Source organism: Chiloscyllium punctatum, chromosome 25, assembly GCF_047496795.1.
Source record: "Chiloscyllium punctatum isolate Juve2018m chromosome 25, sChiPun1.3, whole genome shotgun sequence".
In the NCBI taxonomy this organism is placed as follows: Eukaryota; Metazoa; Chordata; class Chondrichthyes; order Orectolobiformes; family Hemiscylliidae; genus Chiloscyllium; species Chiloscyllium punctatum.
The window spans coordinates 59,434,191-59,452,236 of record NC_092763.1 but is presented as its reverse complement, the minus strand read 5'-3'; the positions used below and the strand labels follow the sequence as shown (position 1 = coordinate 59,452,236).

General features: G+C 43.4%; 1 protein-coding gene across 3 annotated transcripts in view; it reads right to left on the bottom strand.

Moving 5' to 3' along the window:
- The window catches only part of LOC140495977 (uncharacterized), a 41,392-nt gene extending 32,527 nt beyond the window's left edge, over window positions 1-8,865 (bottom strand). Inside the window, exon 1 of one of the 3 annotated variants that reach the window (XM_072595350.1) lies at window positions 8,705-8,865. In XM_072595350.1, coding sequence (XP_072451451.1) covers window positions 8,705-8,818 — 114 coding nt within the window. In that variant the 5' untranslated portion in view covers window positions 8,819-8,865. Of the gene's footprint in view, window positions 1-8,193 lie in introns of all 3 variants that reach the window. The other 2 variants (XM_072595348.1, XM_072595349.1) reach the window with 2 other exon arrangements.
- Window positions 8,866-18,046: the final 9,181 nt, after the last annotated feature.

Genomic DNA, 18,046 nt, shown 5'->3' with positions numbered 1-18,046 from the left:
CTTCACCTCCAATTTTGGTGTCATCTGCAAACTTACTAACTGTACCTCTTATGCTCACATCCAAATCATTTATGTAAATGACAAAATGTAGAGGACCCAGCACCGATCTTTGTGGCACTCCACTGGTCACAGGCCTCCAGTCTGAAAAACAACCCTCCACCACCACCCTCTGTCTTTTATCTTCATGCCAGTTCTGTATCCAAATGACTAGTTCTCCCTGTATTCCATGAGATCTAACCTTGCTGATCAGTCTCCCATGGGAACCTTGTGGAACGCCTTACTGAAGTCCATATAGATCACATCTACCGCTCTGCCCTCATCAATCCTCTGTTACTTCCTCAAAAAACTCAATCAAGTTTGAGAGACATGATTTCCCACGCAAAAAGCCATGTTGACTATCCCTAATCAATCCTTGTCTTTCCAAATACATGTACATCCTCTCCCGCTGGATTCCCTCCAACAACTTGCCCACCACCGACGTCAGACTCACTAGTCTAAAGTTCCCTGGCTCGTCCTCACCACCCTTCTTAAACAGTGGCACCACGTTAGCCAACCTCCAGTGTTCCGGCATCTCACGTGACTATTGATGATACAAATATCTCAGCAAAAGGTCCAGCAATCACTTCTCTAGCTTCCCACAGAGTTCTAGGGTACACCTGATCAGGTCCTGGGGATTTATCCACTTTTATGCATTTCAAGACATCCAGCACTTCCTCCTCTGTAATCTGGACATTTTACAAGATGTCACTATCTATTTCCCCACAGACTATATCTTCCATATCCTTTTCCACAGTAAATACTGATGCAAAATACTCAGTTAGTATCTCCCCCATTTTCTGTGGCTCCACTGATCTTTGAGGAGCCCTATTTTCTCCCTAGTTACCCTTTTGTCCTTAATGTATTTGTAAAAACTCTTTGGATTCTCCTTAATTCTATTTCGCAAAACAATCTTATGTCTCCTTTTTGCCCTCCTGATTTCCCTCTTAAGTATACTCCTACTTGCTTTATACTCTAAGGATTCACTCAATCTATCCTGTCTATACCTTACATATGCTTCCTTCTTTTTCTTAACCAAACTCTCAATTTCTTTAGTCATCCAGCATTCCCTTTACCTACCAGCCTTTCCTTTCACCTTAACAGGAATATATTTTGTCTGGATTCTCGTTATCTCATTTCTGAAGGGTTCCCACTTTCCAGCTGTCCCTTTACCTCCAAGCATCTGCCCCCAATCAGCTTTCAAAAGTTCTTGCCTAATACCATCAAAATTAGCCTTTCTCCAATTTAGAACTTCAAACTTTTAGATCTGGTCTATCCTTTTCCATCACTATTTTAAATCTAATAGAATTATGGTCGCTGGCCCCAAGTGCTCCCCCACTGACACCTCAGTCACCTGCCCTGCCTTATTTCCCAAGAGTAGGTCAAGTTTTACACCTTCTCTAGTAGGTACATCCATATACTGAATCAGAACATTTTCTTGTACACACTTAACAAATTCCTCTCCATCTAAACCCTTAACACTATGGCAGTCCCAGACTATGTTTGGAAAGTTAAAAGCCCCTACCATAACCACCCTATTATTCTTACAGATAATGGAAATCTCCTTACAAGCTTGTTTCTCAATTTCCCTCCGACTAATAGAGGGTCTATAACACAATCCCAATAAGGTTATCATCCCTTTCTTATTTCTCAGTTCTACCCAAGTAACTTCCCGGGATGTATTTCTGGGAATATCCTCCCTCAGCACAGGTGTAATGTTATCCCTTATCAAAAATGCCACCCCCCCCCCCACCACCACTTTGCCTCCCTTTCTATCCTATCCTTCCTGTAACATTTGTATCCTGGAACATTAAGCTGCCAGTCCTGTCCATCCCTGGGCCTTGTTTCTGTAATTGCTGTGATATCCCAGTCCCATGTTCCTAACCATGCCCTGAGTTCATCTACCTTCCCTGTTAGGCCCCCTGCATTGAAATAAATGCAGTTTAATTTATTAGTCCTACCTTGTCCCTGCCTGCCTTGACTGTTTGACTTGCTTCTGTTTTCAACTGTACCAGTCTCAGATTGATCTGTTTCCTCACTATCTCCGTGGGTCCTACCCACCCCGCCCACCTTAGTAGTTTAAATCTTCACGAGCAGCTCTAGCAAATCTCCCTGCCAGTATATTAGTCCCCTTCCAATTTAGGTGCAATCCATCCTTCTTGTACAGGTCACTTCTACCCCAAGAGAGATTCCAATGATCCAAAAATATGAATCCTTTCCCCATACACCAGCATCTCAGCCATGCATTCATCTGCTCTGTTCCTGCCTTCAACAGCTCGTAGCACCAGGAGTAATCCAGATATTACTACTCTCAAGGACCTCCATTTTAAATTCTTGCTTAACTCTCTAATCTCCCTTCAGAATCTCAACCTTTTCCCTTCCTATGTCAAGGGTTCCAAAGTGGACAATGACCTCTTGCTGCCCCCTCTTCCCCCATAAGAACATTCTGCATCCTCTGAGACATCCTTGATCCTGGCACCAGGGAAACAATACACCATTCTGCTTTTTTGCTGCTGGCCACAGAAATGTCTGTCTGTACCTCGAACTAGAGAATCCCCTAACACAATTGATCTCTTGGAACCCAACATACCCCTCGCTGCATTAGAGCCAGTCTCAACACCAGAAACTTGATGGTTCATGCTACGTTCCCCTGAGGATCCATCACCCGCTACGTTTTCCAAAACAGCATACCTGTTTGAAATGGGTATATCCACAAAAGACTCCTGCACTAGCTGCCTACCTCTCTTACCCTTCCTGGAGTTAACCCATCTATGTGACTGTATCGGAGACTCTTTCTCCCCCCCCCTTCCTATAACTGCCATCCATCACATACTGTTGCAAATTCCTCTTTGCTTCCAACCATCTTTCCAACCGATCCATTCAATCTGATAAGATTCGCAGCCAGCAGCATTTATGGCAGATATAATCCACAGTAACCCTTAAACTCTCTTTAAACTCCCACATCTGACAAGAAGTACATATCACTCTATTAAAGTCCATTTTTGCTCCTTCACAATCTACAGACCCAGAAAATAACACCATCTTATTCCTCTACAAACACTGCCCCAGGTTAAACTAAGTTATGGTTTATGTCCCTTGATTAAACTTTATATGTTTTTGGAGATCTATTTTATCAAGAAAGAATCTACTCTACTCACTACTGCAGATTCTATGTAGACCACACTTAAAACAACAATTAACTTATCTGATTCTGTGCTGTGAACTTCACCCAACAGTTCCTCCAAGATGAGTTGTGAATTTCACCGTTTGATAATTTTCCCAGATGCACTCCGATGTCCAGCTATACACAAATTCAAACATCAAAGGCAGTAACTGTGCAGGTTGTCTCTCGCTCTCTCCTGCAATGACCTCACCATGTGCTTCCTTTTTCTGTTCTTCTCCCTTTTAAAACTGCTGTTGTTTTGACTTTTATTTTCCCAAAAGTTCCAAAACAATGCAACAGCATGTGAAACAGTAATTGCTGCTCCTGCAATTCGAGGAAATCACCTCCAGCACCTAAAATACCTCAAAGAGCAGTTGTTACAGCCAGAAATATTTTCCAACTTTAGTAAAGCCTTTGACAAGGTTCCGCATGGTAGACTAATTAGTTAAGTTAGACCACATAGGATTCAGGGTGAGCTTGCCAATCGGATATAAAATTGGCTTAACTGGAGACAAGTGATGGCGGAGGAATTGTTTTTCAGACTGGAGGTCTTTGACCAGCAGTGCTCCACAGGGATCGGTGCCAGGTCCACATTTTTTAATCATTTATATAAGCAATTTAGATGAGAGTATAGAAGGTATAGTTAACAAACTTGCAGATGACACCAAGATTGGTGATATAGTGGATAATTGAGGATATTTAAGATTACAAACAGATCTTGATCAATTGGGTCAATAGGCTGAAGACTGACAGTTGGAGTTTAACTTGGACAAATGCAAGGTATTGCATTTTGTTAAGTTGAACAAAGGCAGGACTTAAACAATAACAATTGGGCCCTGGATAGAACAGAGAAACCTAGGGGTTCAGGTACATAATTCTTTGAAGTTTGCATCACATAGGTGGTTAAGAATGCATTTAGCACACATGCCTTCATCATTCAGACCTCTGACTATAGGAGTTGGGATGCCATGTTGAGGATGTACGGGATGTTGGTGAGGCTTCTTCTTGAGTAGTGTGTCCCGTTCTGGTGGTCCTAATTTAGGAAGGATATAATTAAGCTGGAGAAGGTTCAGAAGAGATTTACCAGGATGCTGCTAGGAATGGAGGGTTTGAGTTATAAGGAGAGGCTGGATAGGCTGACTTTTTTCACTGGAATGTAGCGGGTTGACAGGAGAACTTAGAGGTTTATAAAATAATGAGGGGTATAGATAAGGTGAATGACAGGTGCCTTTCCCCTAGGGTGGGGGAATTTCAAAACTAGGGAGCATATTTTTAAGGGGAGAGGAGAAAGATTTAAAAAGACATGAGGAGCAATTTCTTTTTATAAACAGAATGGTGCATGTGTGGAATGAGTTTCCAGAGGACATGGTGGATGTGGGTACAATTCCTGAAGAAGGGCTTATGCCTGAAATGTCGTTTCTCCTTCTCCTTTGATGCTGCCTGACCTGATGCGCTTTTCCAGCAACACATTTTTAAGCTGTGATCTCCAGCATCTGCAGTCCTCACTTTCTCCTAGACACAGCATATACCAATAAAATAGTGAAAGTGAAAATGTAGCGGGGGGCTGTGAAGGTAGGTGAGTGGATGGTGTATGGAGGCAGTGGGTTTGGATGTTTTGACCCCTTTGACAGTGCATGTTTTGTATGACAATACCTTATAGGCAAGAGTTCATATGGCAAGACATCAGGGTGTAAGCACAGTTTACAACCACAGCTCAGGGAAAAGGATAGCCATCCTGCTAAAGGGAGAGTTCTCCTACAGAGAACTCAGATGAGGACAAGTTACATAAGAAAATTTATGGATAAGCACAAATAAATATTTTGTGCATTTGGTTTATGTACAACATTTAGGAGTGTGGAGGAGTTCAGCCCTGATTTAGCATGGGTCTATGCACAAAGTTTGGAGGCTATCCGTTCCAGCAAAGAACTTGCGACCAATTTCAATAACACTTTGAGACCCAGTCAAAATTGAGCACCCGCTGGTCAATGTCACAGCTATCATTGTACCATAAGCAGCAGTTCAGGCTGAAATCATGCAAGGCCATGCAACAGAATGTTTGTCTCAACACCACAACAGTCTGCTCTATTGCACTGAAATAGTTTCATTGCACGCAAGCTGGCATTAAGTAGAAGGGTGTACTGGATTCGTGAGCTATATTGTCATTACTGCTAAGTAGGCACAATCTGCTTTGCAGTGGTAGTTTAAATTGTAGATGGCACGATAGACTCCCACAGAAGACATTACGACAGCTGGCAGGCATTCACCTCCAAGACGGTGTATGGTCAGTCGTGTATTTAGTACAGTCCCTTTCAGCTGCAGTAAGTTTCTGAACTGACGCACAACACCTGTATAAAATGATGCATAAAATAGTCAATAATTCCTTAAAAAAAAAAAGAAGCCTGCAAACTTCATGAATTCATGTGCTTCTGCCATCTGCTCTCTCAAAATACGGTACTTTAGTGATGTTGCAGCAAGGCTTATGATACAAAGCGAAGTCAAAACAGAATCACGTGCAAGTGTGTCCCTAACTGACGAGCTCAATGCATTCTACGCTCACTTTAAACAGTGAGGTCACTTATCCCAACAGCCTCAGATGTACCTGTACCCTGGGTCATCACCACAGATCAGCCTTAAGGGTGAAACCACTGAAAGCAACCAGCCCAAATGGAGTCCCTGGCTGTGCACTGAGATCCTACACAGACCAGCTGACGAGATTATATGCAGACATCTTCAACCTCTCCTTACTGTGACCTGAAGTTTCGATCTGCTTGAAAAAGACCACCAACATCCCAGTGCCAAAGAAAGATCATGCAGCGTGCCTCAATGACTGGTGGTCAGTGGCTCTGACATCCATAATTATGAAGTGCTTCAAGAGGTTGGTCTTGGCTCACATCAAATCCAGCCTTTCAGACTGCCTTGATCTCTTGCAATTCACCTCCTGGCGCAATCTGTTCACAGCAGACATCTCCCTGGCCCTCCACTCATCCCTAGAATATCTGGAAAACAAGAATACCTACACTAGGCTCATATTTATTAATGAGAGCTTAATCTGCAACACCATAATTCCAACCAAACTCTTCCACAAACTCCAGGACCTATTTCTTTGCTCCCCTCCTCTGTAATTGCATTTGTGGCTTCCTGACCAGTCAGTAAGGATAGGCAACAATGCCTCCTCGATGATAATCCTCAATACCGGTGCCCCAAAAGGCTGCGCCCTCAGCCCCCTACTGCACTCCTTATACATTCAAGACTGTGGGATCAAATTCCATACCAACTCCATTTACAAGTTTGCTGACAAAACCAACACCGTAAATTAGACCTCAAAACAACAATGAAACAGTACAGGAAGGAGAGAAAAGAGTGCTTAGTGGCATGATAAAAAGCCAACAATCTCTCCATTAACGTCAGCAAAATGAAGGAGCTGGACATTGACTTCAGGAAGCGGTATGGAGGGCATGCCCCTATCTGCATCAACGGTGCTGAGGTGGAGATGATCGTCACAATCAATTTGTCCACCAACATTGAAATTATTGTCAAGAAAGCACAGCAATGTCTCTACTTTCTCAGTGACGTAAGGAAATTTGGCATGTCCATAAAGATTTACAATTTTTTATAAATGCACCATAGAAAGCATTCTATCTGGATGCATCATGGTATGGTATGGCAACTGCTCTTCCCAAGGCTACAAGAAATTAGAGAGTTGAGTCCATCATGCAAACCAGCCTCCCATCCACTATACTTCCCACTGCATTGGGAAAGTAGCCAACATAACCTAAGAGCCCTCTCACCTTAGTTATACTCTCTTCCACCCTCTTTCTTTGGGCAGAAAGTATACCCATATACGAACAGCTTCTTTCCTGCTGTTATCAGGCTTTTGAATGGATCTCTTAAATGTTAATCTCTTTCTGCATCTTCTTGGCAACTGTAAGATTGTATCCTGCACTGTGTTGTTACCCTGATGCATATGTATAGTACGATCTACTTGTGATGCACGTAAATCAACACTTTTCATTGTACCTCCGTACGTGACAGTAATAAATCAAATCAACATTTGAAAACTGCAAGGTGTTATAAATATTGCCACAAATATCTTCACCAGCCCTTGACAATACTATTAACAGCCCTACACTGAGCAGCAACAGTTGGCAGGTTTCAATGAGAATGTCCCTTCTGAAGTACAATCTGGCACAAAGATTCTCTAAGTTTTGAATGGGACACGACTTTCTGAACGTTACGTGGATATTGTCTCTTCTGACAGAGATTCTTCTCACCCACCCCCAACCCTTCACGCATCTTCTCTTGCCCTGTGTCACCATTGCTCTTCACCCTTGTAATGCAGTCCATGTGGATGTAGATTGTTGCACCCACATTAGGTAGCAAGTCATGTGTGCAGAATTGATGAAGTCAGGGCAAAATGCATGTAGATTTTAGCAACATTAAAGAACACAACCAGCATCTACAATCAGGGTGTTAGCCAGTAGAAATCAATGAGCCACTAATCTCCAAGTAGTTGGTGATCCACCTAAATAACAGATGGGGGAAGAAGAGTGTCCTTCCTGCTGTTGAACATAGTTCAGTTGTACACGTTGAAGGGAGTGTCTGGAGTTCCAAAACATTGACAACCAAGAGTCTTGTGGCACAGTGATAACATTGCTATCTTGGAGTTTGAAGCTCTGGGTTCAGGTCCCTCCTGCCCTAGGAAGTGTACGATAACTTGACTGAGCAGTTTGATTTGTAATCTATGGCCCAGAAGGTCAGGGATCATGTCTCACCTGCCCTGTGAGGGGTGGGACTGTTGTTTAATAAGTCTGTACAGGTTGGCCAGACTTTTTAAGCTGCAGGAAGTAGCTCCGAGAGATAGTAGACTAATGATATTACTCGAAACGTCGATTTTACTGCTCCTCGGATGCTGCCTGAACTGCTGTGCTCTTTCAGAATAATGATATTACTACTCCAATATTAACCAGAAACCCCAGATAATGTTCAAGTCTCACCATGGCAGATGGTGGAAGGTAAATGCAGCTCCTGGTCATGTCCATGTTAGGTAAAGACACTCTCACCAGGAGGGCATGCGCGCACCATTTTGAAAATTAACGGTTCTTGGGCCAAACGCGTGACTTTTCGCCTCTCGATGAACAGCTGCCGCCGAGAGAGAAAACACCAAGAAACAACAGCAGCAGGAGGCCGTTCAGCCCTTCCCGACTTATCGGGCATGACGCGGGCTACACAGACCGTGAGGGTAGCTCAATGGGAGGTAGGGCATGGCATGAGCACCGCCAAGAGATGTCGAGTGTCGCCGTCACCTCGGAGTTAGGGAGCCTTCCCTCCTTCCCTCCCTCCCGGACCGTCAGCTGGAAAATGGCGGACACTCATCATTTCCCCCACCCTCTGAGGGGAATCGCGCTTCTTAACACCTCGCAGTTTCTATTAATTTAAATCGGAGCAGTTGTGGCGCCCTTTCACCCTTCGCGGATCTCACCCATACTTCGACAACATCTACTTTACCTCCATTATTCCCGCCACCTGCAAGCACCACCCCTTCCTCCAACCGTCAGACCCTGGAATAATGATTGACAAGAAGGTTCTTGGGCTGCAGACAGCTGCTGGACGGTGGATCATCAGTCAGCAAACCAATCATTTCCCACAGCTGCTGGACGGTGATAACCCAGTGCACAGTGGAGTATCAGTCAGCAAACTGATCATTTCCCACAGCTGCTGGACGGTGATAACCCAGTGCACAGTGGATCATCAGTCAGCAAACTGACCATTTCCCACTGCTGCTGGAGGTTTGTAACATACTGGATCTCTGGGGTTGTTGTGGCATGTGTGCTAGTGTCCCTATCTGGGCCAGGAGGCCTGGTTCAAGTCCCACCTGCTCCAGAGAGGTATAGTAATTAGATTAGATTACATTACAGTGTGGAAACAGGCCCTTCGGCCCAACAAGTCCACACCGACCCACCGAAGCGCAACCCACCAATACCCCTACATTTATCCCTCACCTAACACTACGGGCAATTTAGCATAGCCAATTCACCTGACCTGCACACCTTTGTGACTGTGGGAGGAAACCGGAGCACCAGGAGGAAACCCACGCAGACACGGGGAGAACGTGCAAACTCCACACAGTCAGTCGCCTGAGGCGGGAATTGAACCTGGGTCTCCGGCGCTGTGAGGCAGCAGTGCTGAACAGGTTGATTAAGAAAATAGGTTAATTTTAAAAAGACTCTGGATCACTGGGGGTCTTGTAGCACAGTGGTAGTATCTCTACCTCTGAACCAGGAGGCCTATGTTCAAGTCCTTTTGCAGAAGTATGTAATAGCATCTCTGAACAGATTGATTGATTAGAAAATATCCAGCAGGTTGGTTATTTTTTGCAGATAGAGGCTAGATTTTTTCTAATCCAGTGCAGAGTGGATCATTGAAGTATGCATGTCTACTCCTTGAACAAGCTGCAGTGTAAACAATGAGTGTCAGGTAACTTGCTTTTAAAAAGTGCAGTAATCATTTGTACAATTGTTGTGTTTTAAAATAGTCCTCTTCGCACTTCAGTCAAGTGGTGTATATAAGTGAAAATTCAGCTAACATTATTAGCCGATTGGTCTGTGGAATGGTGATCAGTTTTTGATAATAAAGGGCTTTTGCTTATTGACAACTATGTGATTGGTTTCCAGGTAGCGGAACAGCTTGTGGGTGTGAATGATTGGGAGAAAATCTATCAGACCTCTGAAAAAGGAGCTTTTTCCTTTCCTTGCAGAAAGCACCTCAACTCTAATATTGGTATTATTTCTGGACTGTTAATTCAGAGCCCCAGATAATGTTCTAGGGACCCAGGTTCAAATCCTGCTATGGCAGATGGTGAAATTTGAATTCAATAAAAATCTGGAATTGACAGTCTAATGACTACAAATCCATTGTTGAATATCAGAAGAATCTACCTGGTTCACTAATGTCTTTTAGGGAAAGAAACTGTCATCCTCACCTGGTCTGGCCTACACGTGACTCCAGTCGAAAGGTATGGCACTGGAAAATAACAGCAGGTCAGGCAGTGTCCAAGGAGCAGGAAAATCGACATTTCGGGCATTGGGCCTTTATCAGGCTCCACATGCTCTTCCACACCATCAACACTGTTGGACATTATTCTGTTCTCCCCATTTAGAATACATTTTATCCCCAGAATTGTGATGGTCTTTTTTCCTCTGATTTATTAGAAACATAAAAGATAGGAACAGGATTAGGCCATTCAACCTCTTAAACATGGTGTGTCATTCAATATTATCATGGTTGATCATCAAGCTCAGTACCCTAATCCTGCCTTCCTCCTGTCTCCCTTGATTCCTTTAATCACATGACCTCCTTCTTGAACATGCATAATGTTTTGGCCTCAAACGCTTCCTGTGGTAGTGAATTCCACAGGCTAACCACACTGGGTGCAGAAATCTCTCCTCATCACAGTTCCAAAAGGTTTACTCCTTATCCTTAAATATGACCTCTGACTCCAGGCTTTCCCACGATCAGGAACATCCTTCCTGTACCTAACCTGTCTAGATCTGTTGAAATTTTATAGGTTTATGTGAGATTCCCCCCCCCCCCCCCCCCATTCCCCCCCATTTTTCTAAACTCCAGTGAATACGATCTTAACCAACTCAATCTCTCCTCATCTGTTCGTCCTGCTTTGCTAGGATTCAATTTGGTAAACCCTTGTTGTAGTCCCTGTATAGCAAGGACACCCTTCCTCAGATAGGAGACCAAAACTGTTCTCAATATTCCAGATGCCACCCCCGTATAACTACAGCAAGACATCCTTGTTCTTGTACTCAAATTTTATTGTTATGAAGGCCAACATACAGTGTGACTTTTTATACGAAAGTAAAACAAAGAACTGGGGATGCTGGAGATCTGAAACATTAACTCTGCTTTTTCTCCACAGATATTGCCAGGTTTGCTGAGTTTCACCAGCAGTTTCTCTTCTTGCTTTATTCACTGCCTGTTGCACCTTCACACTTACTTTCAGCAACTGATGTATGAGGTCACCAGGTCTCATTAAACATTCCAACTCTCAATTTATAGCCATTTAACAATAATCTGCATTCCTATTTTTGCTACCAAGGTGGATAATCTCATACTTATCCATTTATACTGCATCTACCATGCGTTTTCCCATTCACTCAGCCTGTCCAAATCAGACTGCATTTTCCTCCCAGCTTTGTTATTTGCAAATTTTGAGATATTACATTTAGTTCCCTCATCTAAATAATTAACATATATTGGGAACAGCTGGGGTCCTTGTACTGATCCCTGTGGTATCCACTATTCGCTACCTACCATTCAGAAAATAACCGATTTATTCCTACTATTTGTTTCTTGTCTGCTGACCGTCTCAATAAACTACTTCCCCATTACATGCTTTAAATTTACACATTAATCTCTTCTGTGGGACTTTGTCAAAAACCTTCTGAAAGTCCAAATAAACTACATCCACCGGCTCTCTCTGATCAGCTCTATGACTTACATTGATGAAAATTTCTAGTAGATGTATCAAGTATGATTTCCCTTTCGTAAATCCATGCTGTGTCTGATTCTACCACTGTTTTCTAGTCCTCTTCTAGAAAATCTTTGATAATGCGCTCTAGTATCTTCCCCATTACTGATGTAAGATTCATTGATCTATAGAGTCATAGAATCGTACAGCATGGAAACAGACCCTTCAATCCTAGTTGTTCATGCTGACCAGATATCCTAAGTTAATTTAGACCCATTTGACAGTATTTGGCCCATATCCCTATTCCATATCCTATGGCCAATATAATTCTCTGTTTTCTCTCTACTGTCCTTTTTGAATAGTGGCATTTCATTAACCAACCTCCAATGTGCAGGAAACCAGCGGAAAGCTTTCCCCATTGACTTTCGAAGATGAGTGTGCCAGAAAGTTCACCCTTCCAGTCAGAGACAAATGGTCATTTAGACTGATTATAGGTGCTTGCTGAGGACGTTCATCAGATGCTAATTAGAATCATTCAGGTAGCATATGGGCCACACACCTAGGCTGAAAGTAACTGAAAGAGGAATTGGTTGCCCAGCAGCAGAAGACTGGAAGCCAGTGACGTTTCATTTCATCTTCTATTCTTGACCCCAGCAGCTGTGATTGCCAAAAGGCACAACTTGGCTGATATTTCATTCCTACTATGGCATACAGTAGTAGTGGCCAAAATCAAACACATCATTTCTTACAGGTATTTTTTTAAAACATCAACTAAGTGGCCATTTTTTCAGATCTGAGTATGGACAATAAGTGTAAGCAGACCTTGGGTAAAGGGTATTATGGCTAAGTCATATTTCCTCCACACGTGTGCACTTTGTACCAGGAGACACTGATCAGTAATGAAGAATTGAATCATAGTTATAGAACATAGAACATAGAACAATACAGCACAGAACAGGCCCTTCGGCCCACGATGTTGTGCCAAACTTCTATCCTAGATTAAGCACCCATCCATGTACCTATCCAAACGCCGCTTAAAGGTCGCCAATGATTCTGACTCTACCACTCCCACGGGCAGCGCATTCCATGCCCCCACCAATCTCTGGGTAAAGAACACACCCCTGACATCTCCCCTATACCTTCCACCCTTCACCTTAAATTTATGTCCCCTTGTAACACTCTGTTGTACCCGGGGAAAAAGTTTCTGACTGTCTACTCTATCTATTCCTCTGATCATCTTATAAACCTCTATCAAGTCACCCCTCATCCTTCGCCGTTCCAACGAGAAAAGGCCGAGAACTCTCAACCTATCCTCGTACGACCTACTCTCCATTCCAGGCAACATCCTGGTAAATCTTCTCTGCACCCTCTCCAAAGCTTCCACATCTTTCCTAAAGTGAGGCGACCAGAACTGCACACAGTACTCCAACTGTGGCCTAACCAAAGTCCTGTACAGCTGCAACATCACTTCACGACTCTTGAATTCAATCCCTCTGCTAATGAACGATAATACTCCATAGGCCTTCTTACAAACTCTATCCACCTGAGTGGCACCAGAACTGAACACAATATTCCAAGTGTGGTCTAACCAGGGCTCTATAGAGCTGCAGCATAACCTTGCGGCTCTTATGCTCAAATTCCCGCTAATGAAAGCCAACAAGCCATATGCCTTCTTGACAACCCTCTCAACTTGGGTGGCACCTTGATGGATCTATGGGACGTGGGGTGTTCATCCATACTACCAAGAATCTTGCCTTTAACCCTGTATTCTGCATTTAAATTCGACCTTCCAAAATGGATCACTTCACACTTTTCCAGGTTGAACTTCATCTGCCACTTATCAGCCCAGCTCTGCATCCTGTCAATGTCCCGTTTCCTGCATCCTGTCAAATCCCGTTCCAACCCACAAGAGCCCCCCATACTATCCATAACTCCACCAACCTTCGTGTCATTGGCAAACTCACTAACCCACCTTTCCACTTCCTCATCCAAGTCATTTCTAAAAATCTCAAGGAGCAGAGGTCCTTGAACAGATCCCTGCGGAACACCACTGGTTACCGAGCTCCAGGCTGGATACTTTGCATCTACTACCAAAGTGTAGTGGATAGAAACAGTAGGATGAATGTGGGATGACCACGTGGCTGAAAGAATGGTGTGAAGGGGAGGGTTTCAGATTTGTGGGGGCCTGGGACCAGTTCTGGCAAGGTGGGAGCTGTACAAACTGGAAGGGTTACACCTGGGCAGGACTGGGACTGATGTCCTTTGCAGGGTGGTGGTGGGGGGTGGTTATTGGTAATAGAGTGGTTGGGGAGGGTTTAAACTAGTATGGCTGGGGGATGGGAACCAAAGGAGTAGGACAGTGGATGCCGAAATTGAGGGAGAAATAGAAGTCAAGGCAAACATGACTAAGAACAAGAACAGGCATGGAAATAGTGCTGAAAAGAGTGGGGAGGTGGTCTGCAATGCAAGTGTTGCAATGCAAGAACTATAATTGGCAAGGTAAGTGAACTCAGTGCGTTGATTATTACAGTCAGTTCTTCTATATCATGATAGTTGCATTCTTGTGTAACCCTGTGTTATAGAAAAAATGTCTTTTAGAAACAGCACTTAATGTGCTAGTGATATAATCGTGTAACAGCCAGCACATATTTTAAAGGTTTGTGCTTTAGAAACAGCTTCCCCAATTCCTCAGTTGTGTTATAGCACATTCACATTGACAAAATGCGTGTTATAGCAGAACGACCTGTATTTGGAGCTATAGATCATTGCGATTCCGGACACTTGGCTGAAAGAGTGACAGGACTGGCAGCTGAATGTCCCAGGATCTAACTGTTTCAGATGTGATAGAAAGGGGTATAAAATGGTTGGGGGAGTTACATTACTGGTAAAGGAGTATCTCTCAGCTGTACTATGGGAGGATACACCAGAAAACTCGTGCAGCGAGGCAACATGGGTAGAACTCAGCAATAGAAAAGGTGAAATTACGATGCTGGCAGTATACTACAGGCCTCCCAACAGCCAGGGGAGATATAGGAGAGAATGCATAGACAGATTTTTGAAATATATGAAAACAGCAGGGTTGTTGTGAGTGATTTTAACTTCCCCATATTGACTGGGACTTACTTCATGCTAGGGGCTTAGAAGGGGCAGAATTTGTAAGGACCATTCGGGAAGTTTCTTGACACAGTATAACAGTTCAACCAGGGAAGAGGTTATATTGGACCTGGTTTTGGGAAATGAGCCCAGCCAGGTGAGTGAAGTTTCAGTGGGGAAGCATTTTGGGAGTAGTGATCATAATACCGTGAGTTTTAAGATACTCCATGGATAGGAATACTAGTAGTCCTTGGGTGAAGGTGTTAAATTGGGGGAAGGAGAACTACAACAATATTAAGCAGGAATTGGAGAGGTTTGATTGGAGCAGCTGTTTGAGAGTAAATCCACACTGGATATGTGGGAGTACTTCACATAACAGTTGATAAGAGTTGAGGTGTGGCACGTTCCTGCGAGAATGAAGGATGGGTATGGCAAGTTATGTGAGTCTTGGATGACTATGGATGTCAGGACCTTAGTCAATAAGAAAAGGAAAGCATATGTAAGGTCCAAGCAGATGGGAACTGAAGAAGCCCTTGAAGTATGTAAGGAAAGTAGGAAAGAACTTAAACAGCAAATTAGAAGAGCTAAAGGGGATCATGAAAAATCGTTAGCAAATGGCTTTAAGGAGAATCCCAAGGCTTTTTATACATATATTAAAAAGCAAACAGGTAGCCAGGGAAAGGCTTGGCCCTCTCAAGGACAAAGGAAGGAATCTAGGTGTGGAGCCAGAAGAAGTAGGTGAGGTCCTAAACAAATGCTTTCTATTGATATTCACCAAAGAGAAGGATTTGATGAAGGATGATCTCAGGGAAGGGAGTGTTGAATATCTAAGCCAAGTTGCTATTAAAAAGGTAGAGGTGTGTCCTAAAAAGTATTAAGCTAACTAAGTCCCTGGGTCGTGTTGGGATCTATACCAGAATATTGAGGGAGGTGTTCTGGACCAGGCCAGACCCCTCAAAACATTTCAGGAAGTTAGCCCAGACCCTAACTTTGCTAGTTGGTTTAAGCAGGTGTAAAGTGGATATTTCAGGAGAAATGCCACAGGTCAAACCATTTAGTTTTATAGAAAAACAATTTATTTACAAGATTACTGAATGAAACGCAACCAACAGAAGAAAGTATACTGAATAACAACCTCTCTGAAAACCCAACAAATCATCCCAACTTAATTATGCTGTTCCAAATGCTTGCAAAAATCCCAACAAACACCTTGGCACAAAAGGTAAAATTATCATAGGTTCTTACAGGAGAGAAGTCAGAGGAAGTGTAATGGACAACGAAGGAGGTTACCTCAGATTACAACAGGATCTTGATCAGATGAGCCAATAGACTGGGGAGTGGCAGGTGGAGTTTAATTTAGATAAATGCGAAGTGCTGCATTTTGGGAAAGCAATTCTTAGCAGGAGTTATACACTGAATGGTAAGGTCCTAGGGAGTGTTGCTAAACAAAGAGACCTTGGACTGTAGGTTGGTAGCTCCTTGAAAGTAGAGTTGCCAGTAGATAGGATAGTGAAGAAGGTGTTTGGATAGCTTTCCTTTATTGGTCAGAGTATTGAGTATGGGAGTTGAGAGGTCATGTTGTGGCTGTACAGGACATTGGTTAGCCACTTTTGGAAATATTGTGTGCAATTCAAGTCTCCTTCCTATCGGAAGGATGTTGTGAAACTTGAAAGGGTTCAGAAAAGATTTACAAGGATATTGCCAGGATTGGAGGATTTGTGCTCTAGGGAAAGGTTGAATATGCCAGGACTGTTTTCCCTGGAGTGTCGGAGGCTGAGGTTATGAACCTTATAACCTCATAGAGATTTATAAAATCATAAGGGGCATGGATAAGACCTTTTTCCTGGGGTGGGTGAGCCCAGAACTAGAGGGCATAGGTTTAGGATGAGAGGGGAAAGATATAAAAGAGATCCTAAGGGGCAACTTTTTCATGCAGAGGGTGGTGCATGTATGGAATGGGCTGCCAGAGGGAGTGGTGGAGGCTAGTACAATTGCGACATTTAAAAGGTATCTGGATGGGTATATTAATAGGAAGGGTTTGGAGGGATATGGGCCAGGTGCTGGCAGGTGGGACTAGATTGGGTTGAGATATCTGGCCAGCATGGACGAGTTGTACCGAAGGGTCTGTTTCCGTGCTGTACATCTCTATGACTCTGTGACTCTATGACCTGCCTCTTTGGGTTCAGCAGTTTTTTTTCCACACTACTACTAATACCAAATCAAGCCAGAGAAAACCTGAGCTAGGCGAATTGGCCGCTCCCCTTTCATTGTACAAGTGTTCTTTTTTTAAAAATTGAAAGCCTTCTGTCTGAGGCAGTATCTGTTAGCTATTATCAAATTGATCCTAAAACCCTTCAACCCCAGGCTTTTCAGAGTCTGAGTTGTTTACAATCTCTCTGAAAAAAAGGCAAGGACAGTATAACCTTGTTAAAGGAGCAGCTTCATCACAGAGGGAAGAGAACAAATTTCTGAGCACAATGGCTCAGTGGTTAACACTGCTGCGTCACAGTGCCAGGGACCCGGGTTCGGTTCCAGCCTTGGGTGACTGCCTGTGTGGAATTTGCTCATTCTCCCTGTTTCTGCGTGGCTTTCCTCCAGGTGTTCTGGTTTCCCACCACGTCCAAAGATATGCAGGTTAGGGTGGATTAGTCATGCTGAAGTGCTCATAGTGTTCAAGGATGTATAGTTTAGGTGCATTAGTCAGGGGGAAATGTAGAGTAATAGGGAATGCGTGTGGGTGGGATACTCTTCGGAGGGTCAATGTGGACTTGTTGGGCCAAAGGGCCTGTTTCCTCACTGTAGGGATTCTATGCAATTCTATGAAATTGACAGATATCTTTGTGTCCTCTTTGACCACAAGTGAGGTCCCAAGGGACTGCAGAATAGCCAGTGGTTATTCCCATTGTTTTAGATAGATAACTGGAATAATCCTGAAAATCACAAATGTGGTAGGGAAATTATTGAAAAAGATTCTTGTGGATAAGATCTATACATGTTTAGAAGCAAATGGACTTAATGGTAGACTGCATGGTTTTGCATGGAGGTGGTCATACCTCACTAACTTGATTGAGTATTTTGAGGAGGTGACAGAGATGATTGATGAGGGAAAAGCAATTGGTGTTGCCTACATGCACTTCAGTAAAGCCCCTGACTAGGTCCTCATGGCAGACTGGTACAAAAGTTGAAGAAACATGTATCAGAGATGAGCTGGCAAGATGAATTCAGAATTCATAGAAGACAGAGGGTAGCAGTGGAAGGATGCTTTTCAGAATGGA